Raw genomic sequence first — 20,325 nt, 5'->3', positions numbered from 1 at the left:
TATGTCTATAAACCCAACACTGGGAAGATGGAAACGGGAAGAGTTCAAGCTCTTTGGCCGGCATACCTGAGCTGATGAGCTCCAGGTTCCGTGAGAGGCCATCTCTCAAAGAGTAAGACGAGGGCTGGAAAGATGACTCAGATCACAGGCTGCCCCGGCAGAGGAGCCAGGTTCAGTTCCCACCCTTACATGGTGGCTCACAACTGTCCACCACTCCAGTTCCTAGGGATATGGCACCTTCTTCTGGCCTCTGGGGAGACTGAATGCCCATGGTAGACGTACATAAACAACATGAAATGTTTCTAAATCCTTTTTTTTTCCATAGAGAATTTTAATGTGAAACATTATCTAACAGCAGAGATTTTTGCCTTCATAGCTAAAAGTTTAACATGTTCTCCAAACCCCTTAAACAAAACTATGACATACTTAAAGGTGGGGGGAGGCTTTATTTGAGGGAAGGGTATGTCTTTTTGCTTTTGTTTTTGTCTTTGTCTTTAAGACAGTCTTGCTATGTTCTTTAGGTTGGCTTCAAACGTACAATCCTCCTGCCTCAGACTCGTGACTGCTAGGGTCACAGGTGTATAGTGCCACACCCAGTAATAGCAATACCTTGCCATTAATGCAAACAGATTATGGACCTCTTTTCTTAAAAGAAAGAAAGAAAGAAAGAAGGAAGGAAGGAAGGAAGGAAGGAAGGAAGGAAGGAAAGTTGAAAGAGGTTGAGAAGTCACCTGACATCAGTCTTTTGTCTACACACACATTCATACACTCCTAAGCACACACACACACACACACACACACATATATGTTCACACACACCACACACACATACATGCACACACATCATACACATGTCCACACATACCACACACACCCATGCACATATGCACATACACACACATACAGACATACACACACACCACACACATACACAACAAGTAATCAGAGTTGATTTTTTTCCAATGTTTAAAGGAAAGGAGGGGAAAAGCCAAATGATTGCAGTCTGCTCTCTGCCTCACAGCTCTTCTTCTGGGGCTTTCTGGCTAGTTGACACAAACAGGATTCCTCCTCGGGACAGAGACAGATTGAATGTGACCTTGCAGATCCTTTACAGGGTCATCACAATCAGGGAAGCAGCTGCTGGAGTGCTGGACCATCAGGGCCCCAGACCACCTCACAGCTTAGCTCCCTGGGAAGCAGTAATGAATTAACAGGTCATCTTGGTAATTCCTAGGGCTAAGCCTTTGCAACTACAAATAAATACGTAGAGTAAAAGGAATGCAGAAAAGAAAAAAACACAGGCAGAGAGAAAAGGGACAAGAGAAACCTGACTTGGTTTCACTGAGACACAATTAGCTTGAAAATGCCCTTGTGTAGTGATTTCATTAAGACTCAGGAGAATTCTTTTAAACTCATGGTCTTGGTCAGCTTCTTGGCCTGATGGCCAGTGGTTCTGGGAGGTGCGGTGGGGAGATAGAGTGCTTTTTGTGTGCTCCTGTCAAGCAGGAACAGAGAACCTGAAGGTCAGGCCGGCCAAGCACTTTTCCTTGAGGAGGGAACACACAGTTGGCATGGAACAGGTCTTAGCCCGGGCGAAGGTGAAGCTAGCTCTGAAGAAGGTGTCAGCCATCTTTCCTAAATTACCACATGGATCACTAGATGCTCTGGACACGTCTCAGCAGATGCGAAGCTCTGGTCCTACTTAAATGTCATTGGTGGATCCATGTGAGTTAGATGGTACCGTCGGGAATGCGGGGATGGGCAGGTTGTATTTTATTGGCTTTTTCCTCCCGTGGTTTTCACCATCTGTTTCTTTAACTGCATAAACAAGGAAAAATGACCGGTTTGGAATGCAAAGTTTTAAACACCAGATGACCACAAGCATCCTCTAAATGAGAAAGAGAGAGCAAGTTGGGGTTCTGTGACATTTGTCAGGAAGTGGAATGGTAAATACCAAGAAGCCTGTATGTATTGTGCCAGGGAAGGGCCATAAAGGCAAGGGGTGGCTTGGTCCCCATCCCTGTTTCAGGGTCATGTCCTGCCTGCTTTCCCCAACACCTTACTCAGACACCAGCACTGCCTCCCCTTCCCCCTGCCCTCCAAGATGAAGAGGGATGCAGGACTTCAGCTTAATGGGCATTAGTTCAAGAGCATCCCTAAGTTGGCAGCTTTGCACGGTACCCGTAGAAGAAGCTTCCACACTCCACAAAATCTGGCTTGTGGGCAGCTTCTCTGACAAAGCTAAGTGGAGAGCTATAAACAGAATGTCTACAAGATCTTCATATCTCTCCTGCACAATGGTAAGTGGGGGAAAAAAACATGCAATGGCATTAAAGCACTTCAGCACACAGCCTCCTGCTTTATGAAGGAATATTTGCTGTGCACAATACAATGGCTGCTTCATAAAATGGTTCCGTCACTCCAAGCCAACAAACTTAAAGCGCCGAGTTCCTTTTCTAAACCCGAAACAATGGAGAAACTGGATGGGAATGTTCCCTGAATACTAATCCCTTTTACCTTCAGTGTAAGAAGTAATCAGTTGTAAGCATCAGGCATTCTAAACAAAATTGAACAGGGAAGTTTTGGAGCCCCTGGGGTACAAACGCTGGCGCACTTGGCTGTGTGCCACTCGGTTCGGCTTGAGACGGACGTGGAACATTTTTCACATAGTTTTGTAGGCAGCCTGACGCCGGAGTTTTCACGTTAAAGGGTGAAAGATGAGGGCCTCCCGGGAACAGAGAGATCCTCCTAATTTTCGGTGTCGCTTCGCATAGACACGGTGGACAGTTTTTGACATGGACACTATTAATGGTTTGGGACTTGGGGGTGAGGCGTCAGGCAAAAATAAGACTGAGGCAATTTTCAGGCCCTAAGAAGATGAAGTGAATTAGGCTGAAACAGTGTCTCTACCCTGCTGGCAAGCATCAATCAGTACACAGCTGTGAAGATAGCTGTGAACACTGCGTAAAGTGCTTGCTGTACGAATGTGAGGACCTGAGTTCCCCAACACACATGGAAAAGCACATGCCTGTAACCCCAGTGCTGCCACGGGCAGGGGGACAGGAAAATCCCAGGGCTTAACAGGCCAGCTAGTCTAACTAAGTGGTGCGCTGTAGGTCAGTGAGGGGACCAGGTCTCAATAAAGTGAAGAGAAATACAGAAAGATACATGACGTTGGTCGGCTGCTGCCCTCCACATGCGCACATGCGGAGAGTGCATCCACATAGACGGACACAGAGAAAAGAGGAGGAAGGGGTGAAGGGAGCGGGAGGGAGGAAGGGATAAAGGGAATAAGCAGGCTGCCCCACTCAAAGATTCAGTCTGCTAATTCAGACTGCCACAGTCCACGGTGACTGTATTTGATGTCTGACACCCACTGGACATGGGTGCCATTGGGGGTCTTTGCTTCACTGGTGGAAATGGGAAAATGCTAAGAGATTAACAGGATACTTCAAGGTTGAGAGTCCTGAGGGCTTCCTCACAGGCACACACCGTTCATCCTCTTTGGCACTGGTTCCACATCAGAAAAGACGACTAGCTGCAAGTCAAAATTCTCTAGCAAATAAATTGTATCCGCAGTGAACGTGTATAGACTTGTGCCTCCCTAAACCATACTGGATGCCGTCCGTTGACTTGGTGTCTGTAAAGCACTGTAGACCATACAGTAATTTGGAGAGAGTTTTAAGTGTGCCAGATGATGTATGGAGGTTACATGCGAAACCCCTCACCCCATGGTGGGCTTGTGCATCCAAGGATGTTGGAACATCTCCTGTAGACACGTAGACACGGGGGGAGGAGGAGTTGTGCTTCTCTTGTTTCATACATTAGAGAGAACGCCCCCAGGCAGTTTGAAGAACTGGACTGTTGCAGTGGATTGTGAAAGGACTAGGGTGACCCATGGAATTTCAGCTATAATCACAATAATAATTTCAAATGAAGAGGCATACTTCGGAAGGTATGAGAGGAATTTTAAGTGGCCAAACTATTTGTATTCACCAAAGCTTTGGAGCCTTGTAAAAACTGTAGTGTTATGCTTCGGCCACTCCAAAAGGATTGGCTAACACTTTCACAATTTATTTTTATTTTATGTGTATGTGTATGAATGTTTTGCTGGCATGTATGCATATGTGTACACACCACACATCTGGCCTTGGAGGCCAGAAAAGGGAATCAGTGACTTTGGGACCAGAGATATAGATGGTTGTGAACCACCGAGTAGATGCAAGGAACCAATCCTAGCACCTCTGTAAGAGCAGCAAGTGCCTTTAACTGCTGAGCCTTCTCTCCAGTCTGACTTTCTTAATTTAAACAAATCTCCTTGGAGATAGGGACTTGAGACTCTGTTGATGAACTTATTTCAGACACTTCCTTTGTACTCTGACCTTGTATCTTCATGTGTCTTCATCTCTCTCTCTCTCTCTCCCTCTTATCCTTTTTTTTTTCTTCCCTTCCTTTTCTCTCCCTTTTTTCCTTTCTCTGGGGTATTTATCAGGTCTGTGTGCCCGACTACAGGATAATAGGTATGCTGAGGATTTGGGGCTGTCATTTGATGTCTCTGTGTATTCTCACCCACAGGTGATCACCCCAGTGAGGACAGGCCACGGCTATGTGTACGAGTACCCATCCCGACACCAAAAGGATGTCTACGATGTTCCTCCTTCCCACACCACTCAAGGGGTAGGTAATGGGCACATTACCAGGGCATCTGGCTTTGGGGGCAGCATCTCTTCAGGACCACGCAGGAGAAGAGGGACACCAGCCACAACCTCACAATATGGAGCCCTAAGCTGCCTGTCCCGGGACCATTTTAGTCAGTGTTACTTAAATTGGGTTTTCTAGGGTTACTTTATCAGAAAGTTTAGTCTTTTATCTGAGAAATCTCTTGTTTGCTTTATCAGTTTGTCATTTTATTTATGAAAATGTGCAATTTTAATGATCTAGATTTTAGAGTTAATAGTTCACGTAAGATCATTTTCATATTTAACCTAAATCAAAGAATGCAAAACTTATAAAGAAAAATTCCATAAACCCCTGATGGCATAGAATGCTGCTAAAGTCCAAGTCTGTATGTGACTTAATAAATAAATTCATGAGGAAACAAAAGCAAGAGAAGTGAGCAGGGAATGACGTTTCCATTCTGGGTAACTCAGTTATTTCTCTGCAGGTTTATGACATTCCTCCTTCATCAGTGAAAGGCCCTGTGTTTTCAGTTCCAGTGGGAGAGATCAAACCTCAAGGGGTGTATGATATTCCCCCTACCCAAGGGGTAAGTGAACTGGAAAAGCACAGTGTTTGGATGAGTATCTCTGTGTGTGTGGTGGGGGTTTAATGTATATTTGTTCATTGGGATAAAAAAATGACATACTGTCTTCATGAGGGAAGGAGAGAAAGGAGAGAGAGAGAAAGGGTGTAGGAAGCAAGAGACAAGAAAGCAATTAAAATTACAAATTTAGAGGGGCCCCAAAATACAGAGACATCAGTAATGACAGTCAAGTGAAAGGGGAGGTAATGAGTTCAGTTTGGCAATATCTAACACATCACATTTTTCTAGACCCTACAGCTTTCTTGGTCCATACATAAGAGGTAGCTCACTTGATTTTCTCTTATCTTCTGGTCACAGCTCCACTTCAGGTACAGTTAACTTTGCTATAGGGAACTGTGCCTGTGAATACGGGGGAGACTCAGGCAGTGTCACACATGTGGTCTGATGACGAAGAACAGAACTCAGGTCCCTCAACCCGGTGCATCATATCTTGTGTCTCTCTGCATGGATAAACATGGGTAGGATAGTCAGTGAATGCACATGAGACCGCAGCCCAGTGGTGAACAACTTAGCTAGGAGAGTGCTAGACCTGAGCTAGCCCTGAGAATGGTAAAGGATGGTCATGTGGAAGGATGAGGGCGCACATCCTCTAATGAGCATGCTGCAGCCTGGGAAACATCTGAGGTTAGTAAACGATAGGAGGATCAAGCCTGTGGACTCTGGACCACACTTCATGGACTATTCATTTTCTGCCTCCATCCAAGCTCTAACTAAACAATTAAATTGACCTTTTTTTTTTTTTCCTTACTCTTTAGGTCTATTCCATTCCACCGTCGGCTTGCCGAGATGAGGCAGGGCTTAGGGAAAAGGAATATGATTTCCCTCCTCCTATGAAGCAGGATGGAAGGCCAGACACCAGACCCGAAGGGGTGTATGACATCCCTCCAACCAGCACCAAGATGGCAGGGAAGGACCTTCACATCAAGTTCACCTGCGATGCCCCGGGAGCTGCAGAACCGATGACACGAAGACACCAGAGCCTTTCCCTGCCCCACCCCCCCTCCCAGCTAGGACAGTCTGAGGGCACTCAGAGTGACGCGTATGATGTGCCCCGGGGAGTCCAGTTCCTGGAGGCACCGACAGAAACCAGTGAAAAGGCAAATCTGGAAGAAAGAGACGGTGTTTATGATGTCCCTTTGCACAACCCAGCAGATGCCAAAGGAGCTCGGGACGTGGTAGATGGGATCAACAGACTGTCTTTCTCCAGCACTGGCAGTACCAGGAGTAACATGTCCACATCTTCCACCTCCTCAAAGGAGTCCTCCTTGTCAGCCTCCCCATCTCAGGACAAAAGGCTCCTGCTGGACCCAGACACGGCCATTGAGAAGCTCTATCGGCTCCAGCAGACCCTGGAGATGGGTGTCTGTGGCCTCATGTCGCTGGCCACCACGGACTGGCGGTGTTACGGATACATGGAAAGACACATCAACGAGATCCGCACAGCAGTGGACAAGGTGGAGCTGTTTTTGCGGGAATACCTCCATTTTGCCAAGGGAGCTTTAGCCAATGCCTCCTGCCTCCCAGAACTCGTCCTCCACAACAAAATGAAGCGCGAACTCCAAAGGGTAGAGGATTCCCACCAGATTCTAAGCCAGACCAGCCACGATTTGAATGAATGCAGCTGGTCCCTGAATATCCTAGCTATCAATAAGCCCCAAAATAAGTGTGATGATCTGGACCGATTTGTGATGGTAGCCAAGACAGTGCCAGATGATGCCAAGCAACTGACTACCACCATCAGCACCTACGCAGAGACCCTCTTTAGAGCAGTTCCTGGCAGTTCCCATCTGAAGAATGGGCCCGACAGTATCATGAACTCAAGCGAGTATACACATACGGGCTCCCCGATACAGCCGCTGCGTCCTGGTGACTACAAGGCCCAGGTCCACAGTAAGCCATTGCCTCCTGCTCTAGGCAAGGACCAGCCACCAGACTGTAGTAGCAGTGATGGTTCCGAGAGGAGCTGGATGGATGACTATGATTATGTTCATCTACAGGTAAGGATACCTATCAGGGTCCCCACATCCACATTTCGGGGATCCTAGAACTGATGTCCATGGGGCTGTTAGGCTGGACAGCCAAAGGACAGAGCACGATGTTATGAAAACTGACGGTGAGATTGTACAAAAATTGTACAGCCACTTTATTTGACCTCCATGGGCCTTAATTTTATTTTAGAAAGTATTAGCTCAAAGGGTAGTATTCAGTCTCATTGATACACCCCAGGAAAGCTGGAGGACACTCATCAATGCGGACTGGTGGGGTCCGTGAGTCATGCTATCAGTTCTTCCTCTGTTTGTGTTTTGTGGCACAGTTCCATTGAACAGCCCATTGTAACAGAAATAAATTTAAAAAGATATCACTGTTAAGGAAAAAAACCTGTTGAAACTATCTGTACATAGAGAGTTTCTAAGGTACCTAAGGTACCCCCTAGGCCAGTGATTATCAACTTGTGGGGCCTGACCTCCTGGAGCGGTCAAATGACCCTTTCACAGGGGTCACCTGAGAGCATCAGAAAACACAGATATTTGTACATTACGATTTATAATACTAGAACAAAATGCAGTTATGAAGTAGTAATTTTGTGGTTGAGGGTCACTACAACGTGAGGAACTGTTCTAAAGGTCTGCAGCATTAGGAAGGTTAAGAACCACTTCTCTAGGCTGAGAGAGAAAGAGAGAGGAAGGGAAGGAGAGAGAGAGAGAGACATAGACACATAGCTCCATCAGATCCAGAGGCCCTGTGGTCATTGCCCATTGGCCAACAGCTTGACCTGCATATGTTAAACTCTGCAAGCTGCTTTCTCTAAGTGTAAATTGTGCTAGTTCCCAAATTCAGCTGGGATCCTGAAAGCTCCCTGGCCTGCTTTGAAGAATTCCAGCACCTACCATAATCTGTGATTTAGCATTTGGCTTAGTGTCTTATTCTCCCAATCTTTCCCTCTTCCTGGGAGCCATGGCTTGTACTGGAAACTGTTAAAATACTGAAAGCCCCCTGGTGCAAGAGAGGAGAAAGGATCAGCTGAGCCACAGCTTACACTGAGGAGTGGCCTGGGTTAGATGAAGGCATTTAACCTTCATCTCACTGGTCTCCTCATGCTGTAAACTGGGAAACACTAAGGAGAGGTATTCAAAGAAATTGGAAGTGTAATATGCACCCATTTTTTTTCCACCCTTTGTTTGAAAACTCATATATACTCTGTTAAAAAAAAAAAAACATGAAAAATAATGCTCCCTAAGAGGGTGTGAAGAAGGTCTTGAGAAGCTTCTCCTCTCCAGTTAGAAAGAGCAGCAACCCTGTCAGCCCTCCTGAAAACAGGCTTTACTTTTCAGCCTGTCTCCACAGTGATTCCGGAAGTCCCTCTCTGTGGTTCGCAGTGTCTAATGAGACGTGAGGGAAGTGGATGAGTTGCTGAGTGCACTTGTCAGTGAAGCTGTTCACATAAGTGACTCACCGCAATGAGGTAATCTGGTCTTTGTGTTGAAAACAACAGGGCAAGGAGGAGTTTGAGAGACAGCAGAAGGAGCTCCTAGAGAAAGAGAATATCATCAAGCAGAGCAAGGCACAGCTGGAGCATCATCAGGTAAGTTCAGACAGAACAAAGGCTCTTCGGTGGTGGAAGGGGCTCCGCCTAGTAGGAAATGGAAAAGATCGGGGTCCTGCCAGCACAGTGGCAGGAAGACCCAGGCATATAACAGGATGTAAGAACCAAGTGAAGGTGTGTGGCCTGTGACCACGGCTTTTAGTATGCCAGGCTGCGCCTGTTACTGTATCACACCTTAGGACTGTTTGAGTTAAAGCCTTTGGCCTCAAGACACAAGAGCCTGTCAGGCTGGCCCAAGCTAATTGGTTTTCTGCTGAGGCCATGGTGAGAGAATTCCAGGGAATGAAGATGTAGCCAAGACTGACAGCAATAAGGCCCATCTCCTCTCTTTGTTTTCCCAATAGCTGCTTCATTCTCCTCTACGACCCAATCATTTTTCTAGTCACCTCCTCACTCGGTTCCCATCTAACTTCATCAGACTCATAAATGGCCACTCAAAGCATTGTGTAATGCTTTGAAATAGGTTCTCACTACGTAGCCCAGGCTGGCATTTCATCTGTGATTCATTAGATAATTCTTAGATAATTCCTTAGAATCCCTTCTGTGGTTATCAAATTCCCAAGAGAGTTTGATTGAAACTCTCTCCTGAACCCCATCCTTCTACCTGTCTTTTTGCATGGTCCAGTCTATGGGCCAAAGGGAAAGATCCAATGTTTGTGAGCCCTGTCCAAGTCTATTTACCAAGGGCTCTGAGGGGACAGTCACTCAGAGGTTTAGTGAGCAGATCAGATAAGGATAGATATTGCTAAAGCAAGGACATTAAAACAAAGAGAAATGAACTAAATATTTAAGATGACATGAAATAGCACACCACAACAAGAGATCTCTAGGAAACCTGAGTTCAAACCCTTCCTTTCTAGCCAACAGGTTATGGGCCACAACTTCAGTTCCTTCTCTATAAAATGGGAAAGTACTACTCTCTATAAACACATGAATTGAAATCAAATTCATTATTATCATATAATATTGGAATTGGAAAACCACTATCTACTATGCTTATATTGGCAGTTGGCCCAGTAAGACAGCAGAGTTTGAGGGAACTAGTAGATGCTAAAGTAATTCCTAAGAAGCAAGTAGTTCTATAGAATACAGAATTGACTATGCACTTCTCAGCAGGAAAGCAGGATGAGGTTGTCCCTGGACTGACTCAGCTCTGAACCAGGGTGGGAGATTAACTGAGTCCCAAACTCAGTAAAATAGCTAAAAGTACTATTTTAAACTTAGTAAAATAGCTAAAAGTCATCATTTCAATTTGAAATAACAGTCCAGTTAGGAATGCTAATGAGAGAATCAAGAAAGCTGGTTCTTGGGCCATTGAGATGATTCCGTGTAAGGGTACTTGCTGCCAAGCCAGTGACCTGAGTTTGGTCCATAAAAACTACACAATAGAAGAGAATTGACCTGCATGAATTGTCCTGTGACCTTCACGTTAAAATATAATAAACAATTAATGCCCAGGTTTCTTTGTTGTGTCCTTTTCTAAGACTTCCCTATAGTAAAGGATAATAACATGTACATCTTGACAGAAAGAATAGGAGAAAGATGTAGCTGACGTTTGCTACTTTGTGGGCTCTTCCTCCTTCCACCCTTCTCCACCCCCTTCTTCCCTTTCAAGCCCCTAACACTAGATAGAAGAGAAAAAAGGATAGAGGGGAAAGGGGGTGTCATTCTCATTAGACTACTTCCTGCTGATTCTGGGGCCTTGAGCTCCTTGGGACAAGTTTGACCTTCACTGTCAGAATATCTCATTTCTTCTTCTTTGGGCATTACTACTTAACACTGCAACCAACAGCAAACCAATAACATCAACCACCAAACAGCAATACCTATTAGGGCTCTAACATTTATATATACTCTGAAAAGTCCCCAGAATCCAAATACAACACATTCAAAGCAACTATCTGCATCTGGCAAAACCACACCCTTACCAAAGCATGAGTCAAATCATAGTCAGCTGATGAGAAGCAGCCCCATATTTCCACACCTGGGATTAAAACTGAAACATATTCTTATAATGTTGCTGTATGTTTTTAAGAAAACAAAATTATAAAATTCTCACTATAGAGAGAGTCTTCATGAAGTTTCCATCTTGAAGAAAGAGGTGAGGCCTTGCCCAGGAAGTAGCAAATTCTTGGTGATCTATTTGACAGATATGTCACTATATCTGGTTTTTCCCTTGTTGCCCGTCAACATTTCTAAAACTTTACATAGAGCTTGCAAGTCACCAAACAGTATTTCAAGCACTTTCTGAAAAAGTACCAATATTCACTTTTTGAATAACAGTATTTTATTGCACCATCATAATGGCATAGAAGGTGAGGCTGTTGCCTTTCAGTCAATGCAAAAAAGACAAATGGTTTGATAGCAGAAGGTCTAGGCTGGAGGATCCCTTGGGAATCATCTCCCCAGTGTCCATGTTGTACATTTTAGGAAGCAAGACAACCTGGCGAAGGTCTCATAGCTCCTAAGTACCTGGCATCTATTAGGATGAAACTGCTATATTTTGACTCCACCCCCACATTTCTTTCCCTTTACAGTGTATGTCCTGCCCTTAATGAAAGCTCTTATCTTCCTTCCAGCTGAGTCAGTTCCAACTGTTGGAACAAGAAATCACCAAGCCCGTGGAGAATGACATCTCCAAATGGAAGCCCTCTCAAAGCCTCCCAACCACAAACAACAGTGTTGGCGCTCAGGATAGGCAGTTGCTTTGCTTCTACTATGACCAATGTGAGACCCATTTCATATCCCTCCTCAACGCCATTGACGCCCTCTTCAGCTGTGTCAGCTCTGCTCAGCCCCCACGGATCTTTGTGGCACACAGCAAGTTTGTCATTCTCAGTGCACACAAACTGGTATTCATTGGAGACACTCTGACAAGGCAGGTGGCTGCCCAGGACATTCGAAATAAAGTCAGGAACTCCAGCAACCAACTCTGCGAACAGCTCAAGACGATAGTGATGGCAACCAAGATGGCCGCCCTCCACTACCCCAGCACTACTGCCTTACAGGAGATGGTGCATCAGGTAACAGACCTGTCCAGAAATGCTCAGCTCTTCAAGCGTTCCCTGCTGGAGATGGCCACCTTCTGAGAAGAAAAGAAGGTGGAAGGGACTGAGTGCATAATTACTAAGGAAAACTGGAAATACTATCTGGTTTTTGTAAATGTTATCTATTTTTGTAGATGTTTTATATGACAATGAAATATTTTAATGTTTTGTGAGTTAGTTGATTTTCATCAATTCAGGGAGCTGAAGTGGGAAATCTTCTTTTTCCCCTGTGTGGTTCTTATATAAACATTTAAGTCTCTAAAACCTAAGCTGTAAAGAAATGTGTCCATGTTGGTGTATGTCTCTGCAGCCGTATTTGTTTGTAGATGTGTGTCTGATACATTCCATTAAAAACATGAATTAAGAAGCACCTTAGTAAGCGCCTTCTAATGCTGCGTTGTCTGGGTTCTGTGAAAAATTATACTGCTTGGTTGTAATATTGCTCTGCATGTATTAGTAGTGATCTGGGCCCAGCACCCCCAAATCTGAACTCATGATGTATTCCCCAAGTCTTCACCTTCCACATAGCAAATCATGGTATGGCTTATTCTTGTTGGAAACTTCTTCCAAACTTGACTGTCCTTAACACAGTGGTAAACAGACCCCACTTCTGTTTGAAAAGAGAGAGAGAGTTTTGAAAAGTATGCCTTAACCTAAGGTCCAGTGTTTCAGGTGATAGAGAGGCGAGGGACGTGTGCTGTGCTAAGAGGCCATGTCTACAGCAGTGACTGTGCTGCTTCAGCTCTGAAAGGAAACAGCAACAAGGAGAGAACACAGCTTTCCCAGGGCTGAACTGGTGAGTGATTCAGCCATGAGCTTTTCCAAAGGATATTTTTAAAGTTGAATTAAAAAATAATTTGCAACAAGAATTCATGAAGATACATCAAAAGTTTGATTGTGGACAAAAAGAAGGGGTGTTTCCAACTGTCAGTGGTTCAAGAAAGTCCTCTGTGCCCTGATTATCTAAAGGAAATGGCCAGCTCCCCAGTCACTGAGCTGTGGAGCCACCAGGCCCTGTCCTGCTCCCTCACTACTTGGTGTATCCTACACCCTTCTAAAAACTTACATATGCAGACACCCTCACAACAGCTGCAGGATCTGAGCTTCACATTTCCCTGTAGCCATGGACCTTGTGCATAAGCCGCATCACCATGAGACAGCTACTCACAGCATCGATCCTGTGGTCTGTCCCTTCATACCTGCTGTGTGGATGCAGCAATGACACAGGAGCCACCAGACTGATCATAGGCGGATAAACTGCTTCCCTGTTCCTTCATGACCAAGTCCAGAAGTATGTTTCTTGTGGTCTGCATCCGTGGAAATTATTTCATTGTAGCCTATTTGCAAATGTGTTTTTATTTGTGGTGGATGTCTTGACCGAGTTAATGTTGTTTGTTTTAAACAACCAAATTACAAAAGCAGGGAGGGGCTTAAGAACATGTGCTCTCAATGTGACTTTTTTTTTTAATCAGTTGGAAGTTATCAAAGAGAAGGTGCTTTTCAAAACAAACTACAACCGTAATTCTCGAAGATGAACAGATGAGCTGTTGGATGGCAGTTCTATGTGTCGGGATGGGGGTCCTGCAGCATCAGTACCACTGGAAGAAGTCACGAAGGGTGTACTTGTCGACCTTCCTATACAGTGTGTATCTGCTGGGTGATGGCTGCTTTGTCCTAAACCGAGTGATGACATTCCACATTGTCAAAACCAAACTGTTCAATTTGTATTGCTCATTGCCATCTTGTATATACAAGCCATTAAATTTTTAGATCTTTCTCTTCATAGCCACTGGGTTTCTTTTCCTTGTGTCTGTCTTTATCACAGATTTAAATATTGGCTTATCTGAGTATAGAAAGTCAAATTATTATTTATTTATGTATGCCATAGATCAGATTGTTTTTAAGAAAAAGTGTGTGTGTTACTCCAGTACCTTTGAATTGAAGAAAATTCTAGAATATGGATATCATCAAATTAAATATCAGAAACTTTTTTTTTTTAGTATCAAATGCCTACACATTTAATATATATGTCTGTCTGTATGTATGTATGTATATGGAGAGAGAGAGAGAAAGGAATTCACTATGTAGTCATAGCTGGCCTGGAGCTCTCTGTGTATACCAGGCTGGCTTTGAAGTCATAGAGATTGGCCTGTCTCTGCCTCCAGAGTGCTTGTATTAAAGGTGTGTACCACCACATCTGGCTACAGCGCCCACACATTTAATGTGAGTAGGATGATTTCTGTTTCTACTCCATGGCTATGACTACTCAAGTCGTTTTAGAATCTATAGACATTGTTTTATTCATCCTGCAGTTGGCATAAAGAAATGATTCAAAGCAAATTACGTTAAAAGACAAACAGAGGTCCCTAACCATATGGATTACTACTTTTAATGTCCCACCCTTTTATTCAGATAATGCACTGAGATGTTGAAAGTATTTGAATACACCTGTGTATTAATTACTTTTTTTGTGATTGCCATAAAATATGTTACAAAAACCATGGAGGAGAGGTTTCCTTTGACTTGCAGTTTAGAGGGTGCAGTCAGTGTGTCCATCCTGGAGGGTCTGGATGTTGGTTTGGTTCCTGGCAGTAGGAGCTTGCAGCCTGGCTTGCTAACATTTTGTTGGATTGAGAAGCAGATCGAGGGCTACAGGTGGGGCTAGTTTATTACTCACAAGGCCCACATCCTCCCTAGGTCCTGTCTAGAGTATCCACACCCTACCAAAATAGTGCCTGTAGCTGAGGAGCCAGTGTTCAAACAAATGCACCTGTGGGTGAAATTTCAAAATCAAACCATCACACCTGTATCATTTTGTCTCTCCATAAGAGCAGTAAATGATTTTTTTTTTGACAAAAATAAGATACTCATTAGGGGGAGGTGAAATGTCTTTTGGGGGGAAAATAGTACTAAATTGACAAAAATCTCTCTATGGAGAAAAAACAACCCTTACCTTATATCCTGAACAAAAATCAACTAACATGGAACAGAGACTTAAAACTCTCAAACTCCTAGGTAAGATGTAAGAAAAAAAAAATCTTATGACATTAAGCAAGTTAGTTTCCTAAGTAGTTAAAAAAAAACAATTCACAAACATAATTGCACATCATCAAACATAAAAATGTTTACGCCTAAGACCGGAGCATCTACCCACACAATGGAGTAGGACTTGTCTTGGTTGGGGTTATCGGAGAAGAGAAAATCATAATTGGGAAAATGCCTCCCTAATATTGGCCTTGCAGGCAATACTACAGGCCATTTTCTTACATAGTGATTGATGTGGAAAGGCCTAGAGACCATTGTAGGTGGTACCACTCCTGGGCAAGTGGTTCGGGGGTGTGTAAGAAAGCAGGCTGAGCAAACTATGATAAGAAAGACAGTAGGCATCACCCCTCCGTGGCTTCTGTTTCAGTTCCTGCCTCCAGTTTCCTGCCCTGACTTCCCTTTGTAAGACCTGGGATCTCACAGCTCAGGAGTTCAAGATCGCGCCCTTCCCAGAAACTCCCACAGACCATGACTTGTTGCAAAAGCAAGAGGTTTATTAACCATTGCGCAATGGGGTCACCCCTGCCGATCAGCAGAGTGGCACCGGGAGACAAAGGCCTTTAGGTTTTTAAAAGAAAAATTGCAGGAAATTTGAAGTTGCAGTTTTGGCAATTTAGGATTGGATGAGGAAGCTATAAAGTAAGATAATTGGTTAGTCTTAGGTGCTCAAGCTTGGCCAGTCCTGCCAAGTGTGGATGCAGCTGCAATTGAAGGTGGGGGTGGTTAGTTAATCCTTGAAGATTGGGGCTGCAGACTTTTGGCTGGAGGTCAGGAGCTACTCAGAAGAAGTCTAGGTTGGTTGCTAAGAAACACTATCTTGAAGACAAGGGTCTGGTCATTCTTTTTGCTGAGTGAAGGTCATTGCTTGCTCGCTTTTTTTTTTTTATATCTGTCCTCACAGATAGGGTCACATTTCTCCATTCTCTGGAAAGGTACTAAGAGGCTTTAGCTTAACCTGAACCTAAAACTCAAAACTATAGGCTTTAGAAGACATACAGGTTACAAAGTTAGTCTAACCCTTTCACCTTCATGATGTATTACAACTATAAGCTTAAAAGAAGCCCTTTCCTCACCAAGTTGGTTTTGGTCATGGCGTTTTGTCATAGTAAAAGAAGCCCTCACTAAGGCAAATGTCTACCTATAAAAAAAAAAAAAAGAAAGAAAAGAAAAAGACAGCTAAAATAAAAACCCAACACTGGACAAATTTCAAAATCACTATGATGAAAAAAGATGACCAAAATGCAAATGGTATGGTTCCACTTATTTAAGACTTTAGAAAGAGCTGGCCATGTTGTATTCCATACCTGTAATACCAATACATAGGACATGAACACAGGACACAGGAGTTTGAGGCCAGCCTAGCCATGGAATCAGATTTTATTAAAAAAAAAAAAAAAAAAAAACAAAAACAAAACAAAAAAAAAAAACCACAAACATAATGAGAGAATATCAGTAGCTGCTTGGAGAAAGAAGGGGTAGGATGTTGTTAATTTCTAAGGAGGCAAATGATGGAAAACATCCATTTTCTAGATATTCTGGATGGCTTCACATATGTATTCAGTATTCAGTATTCAGCAAATAACACACTACTGTATGTACAGTTCAGCCTTCATCAACAATCTCTTTTCAAGTAACTAATCCAGATACTTCCATTAAAAATGAGAGTCAGAATGTAGCTCTCCACAGTTGATGGCTTCTGGCAGAGGTGGTACAGGTGAAGAGGACCCAGTTTTCTGTAGGGGGAGGGCCACTGGGAGTTTGACCCATTCCAGTAAGTACATGGACAACATCAATTGGACTTGCTGGTTTTTTGCTGTTTTCCAAGGTGGGAGGGGTAGTTACAAGGATAGGGAGCAAACATGGAAGGACTGGGATGTGAGTGTGATCAGGTTGTATGATGGGAAATTCCCAAAGAATCAATAAAAATATTTTCTTTTAAAAAAAATGAAAGCATCTTAGACTAGACTTTTTTTAAGCAAGGCTATTCAAAAGACATTCCACTTAAGTGAAAATACACAGATAACAGCAAAGGAATGGGAAGAAATATGCAACGCACATTCTAGTCATAACTGAGAAAAAGCTATGGCAGCTGTGTTATAAAAAGGTAGAATTCAGCACGGAGCAAGGAGACACATGTCATGATGTAAGAATCAATGTTACAAAAATGTTAAAGCATTCTTAAATATCCACATGCCCAATCACAAAGCCTCAAAACACTTGAAACAAAAACTAACAGAACTAAGTGCAAAAGTGAAACTCTTTGGTTCTTTCTCTATCAGTTACAAATAAACAAAATATCAGTAATAATTGGTAATAATAGAACACTGGCATATTGCTAAGGGGACTACAAAATGACATAACTGCTACAGAAAATGTTTGACATATAACCTAGCTATTCCAACTGTTAATACTTACTCAAGAAAACCTAAAACATACCTTTAATCATTTTGTGTGTGTGTGTGTGTGTTAATGTTATATATGAGGTGTTTTGCCTGAATGTATTTGGACCATGTTGATGCCTGGTTCCCAAAGAGGCCAGAGAGGCGTCTGATTCCCTGTAATTGGAATTACAGAGGCTTGGGAGACGCCATGTGGATTCTGGTGGAAGGAGAGAATCAACTTTCATAAATTGTGGCATGTGTGAATGTGTGAGACACAAATGAATAAATGTTTTAAAGTTTTAATTAACTTCTGTATAATGTATAATCATATCAATGTAGAAACAACCCAGCTGTCTTCAACAGGTGACAAGACAAACTGTGGTGGAGAACAATCCAGAAATTAAAATCTGTTAACTAATTATGCATATAACCATGTTAGGGATCAACCTGAGCAAAACTGCTAACCAAAATCATGCAATAACCATGATGAAAGAGGCCCTGAATTTAAAGAAGTGATGAGGTGTTTGTGGGACCAAAGAGAGGAAAGGGGCTGGAGAAACTAATGGGCTTTTTGCTCTCTTGGTGATGCAGATATAGGCCAGATTAGACAAGATTAAAAGCAGATAAAGGCAGGCGTATTAGGTGCTGCTCCAGGAGAGGCTCTTCAGTCCCAGAATGGGGCTGAGGAAGTTGTGTTGCTCAGGCTAGGGTGGAGAAGTGTTGCAGACTGTAGACAAAGGGTGATGACGTGTCAGCCGTAAGCTGGGCTTGTGCCCAAGCATGATCAAGAGCTGAGCACTTAGGTGGGGATTTGGGTAGCTGGAAGCAAGGGAGGAGGTTGTGAGAGCTGCCAGGAATTCGTGAACTGGGCTCTGGGTACCATTCCTTTGTTCAGCTGCTCCCCAGTGCAGGCAGGGTTGGGGAAGGAGGACAGAAGGGGTTTCCCAGCTTGTACAGGAGCGAGCAGGTGTTCCAGGGGAACAGAAACATTTCAATTAAATTACAATCTCAAAAAAAAAATTCTTAAAGAATAAATGGCAGTTGCCTGTAAACCATGGCCTGAAGCATTCTGGGAGACATGACATAAGGTAATGAGACTGGCTGTATGATTGCTCAATTGCTATTAAATGAAGTATGCCTACTGTTCTCTATACCGGATCTGAAAGAAATTTCCTCTAAAGCCTGCGTTACAAATAGCTCTAGACCATGATTGACGCTGTACCAGCTTTCCTGTGAATGCGGCGTGGTCTCAGGCTTGTTCCACGGAGTACATGTGGTGTGGGTGGCATGCTAGTTTTCTACAGTTAGGTACAAAACATCTATAGCATATATTTCAAGGCCCACTTCTCCTTTCACTCCCTACAACTGTATAGCCTCCAACATATAATTAGTATAAATACATATTTATTTTTTTCCTCCAATCCCAGGCCACCCTGGAAAGCTCTGTCCTCCCAGAAGCCCTGCAATAACCTTGCCTTCTGCTCAATCCTCTGCTAATTCTCACCCAAGCAGGGCAGCCACCCTCTTGTGTCTTCCCCAATAAATCCCTTGTGTGAGGTTTGTTGTGCAGTGTGACTTTGTAGTATTCCTTGGCTCCTGACCCCCAGGATACCTTTCCTATTGGAGCTGTAACACTTAGAGGAAGAAAGGTGTGTTGATGTGTGTGTGTGTGTGTGTGTGTGTGTGTGCATACACAAACCTTGGAAGAATTTTAATGAATAGAGGTTTAAAAAAATGGGGGATAAAGGAGACAGCTGGAAATTTAGCAAATGCTATTACCTGTGTCTGCAAGAAACTCCTTTGTAGCATGGGAGATAGAGAAAAAAATCAGCCCAGAGCTTCACAACATGATTTAAGTCATCTCCCAACTACTATAATTAAGAAAAACTGACTTAACAGAATGAGTATCTTATGTTGTCTTCTCACAGACAATTTTCCAGGGAGACAAGAGTCAGCAAAGAGCGATGTTAAATGAAAACACACCCTTAATTTCCCCTGACCTGCCTGGAAGCCAAGGTATGGGCAGACAGCAGACACTGCCCACCTCGCAGTAGCCATCCCTCTGAAGTCAGTCTGTGAGTCACCTTTATGACCAAGCAGCCTAAACAGGGGTTGGGGGCAGAGGGGGAGAACAGCCCAGCTCCCTGGGACTTCAGTCCCTAGGCAAGAAGCTGAAACTTCTAGTGGCCAACGGAACATTTTAGAGCTGGTCAGAGAGAGACAGCAAGTTCGGAGTCTTGCACGGGATTGAAGTATCAGAGCGAAGGACCGGTGTGGGAGTGTTTTAGGGAGGACACAAGAAACACAAGTGAACAAACGGAAGTCATCTTTGCCCTAGGGGAATGACTTCTACCTATCTGTCTAGACATCCAATCCCCACAGGCCAGAGCCTAGGATCTGACAAAAGAGGGTTTAGCGATAGCCCTGTTTGCAAAAGGAAATCATCGAGGAAAGGAACAAAAGATCTGCGAGGAACAACACCTAGTGCAGGACGTGTAGGGACCTGTGAGGAGAAAAACACGCGGGAAACAAATTAGCGCGCACTAGGTTGCTTGCAACCCAACAGAGGTAAATGTGGGGATGTTGGCCCATTTCAGTCGGCGGATCCCGTCGGGAAGGGGCTCCCGAGAGTTCCTTGTCATCCTCCAAGGGCAGAGAATCAGTACTCCTTCTCTTCAGTCCCAAGCTCTTTGGTTCCTTTTGCACATCTATACCCTGTTCTCTGCGAGACTGCTCAGAGAGGCTGAACACAGTGCCCCCTTGTGGTCCATGGGAAGAATAGAAAAGCTGAAGCGGGGTGGGCTGAAACCAGTTCTTCCACCAACCAGCCTGTGGCATAGGGATGCTCATGAAGGCTTGCTCCAAGGCCATGAAAACGAAGTTTTAGGATAATTTAAAACCTTCCTCGAACACGTTAAACACTGT

At 43.8% G+C, this 20,325-nt stretch overlaps 1 protein-coding gene across 2 annotated transcripts in view; it reads left to right on the top strand.

Annotated features, from left to right (window-relative positions):
- Nedd9 (neural precursor cell expressed, developmentally down-regulated 9) overlaps positions 1-13,759 on the top strand; it is a 170,648-nt gene extending 156,889 nt beyond the window's left edge. For both annotated transcript variants that reach the window (XM_060372801.1, XM_021647292.2), the window contains 5 exons: positions 4,576-4,677; positions 5,165-5,266; positions 6,079-7,320; positions 8,817-8,906; positions 11,507-13,759. In XM_060372801.1, the coding sequence (XP_060228784.1) occupies positions 4,576-4,677; positions 5,165-5,266; positions 6,079-7,320; positions 8,817-8,906; positions 11,507-12,016 (2,046 nt within the window). In that variant the 3' untranslated portion in view covers positions 12,017-13,759. The remainder of the gene's footprint in view (positions 1-4,575; positions 4,678-5,164; positions 5,267-6,078; positions 7,321-8,816; positions 8,907-11,506) is intronic.
- Positions 13,760-20,325: the final 6,566 nt, after the last annotated feature.

The sequence above is a fragment of the Meriones unguiculatus genome, chromosome 19, assembly GCF_030254825.1.
Source record: "Meriones unguiculatus strain TT.TT164.6M chromosome 19, Bangor_MerUng_6.1, whole genome shotgun sequence".
In the NCBI taxonomy this organism is placed as follows: domain Eukaryota; kingdom Metazoa; phylum Chordata; class Mammalia; order Rodentia; family Muridae; genus Meriones; species Meriones unguiculatus.
This window is presented reverse-complemented; position numbering and strand designations above follow the sequence as displayed.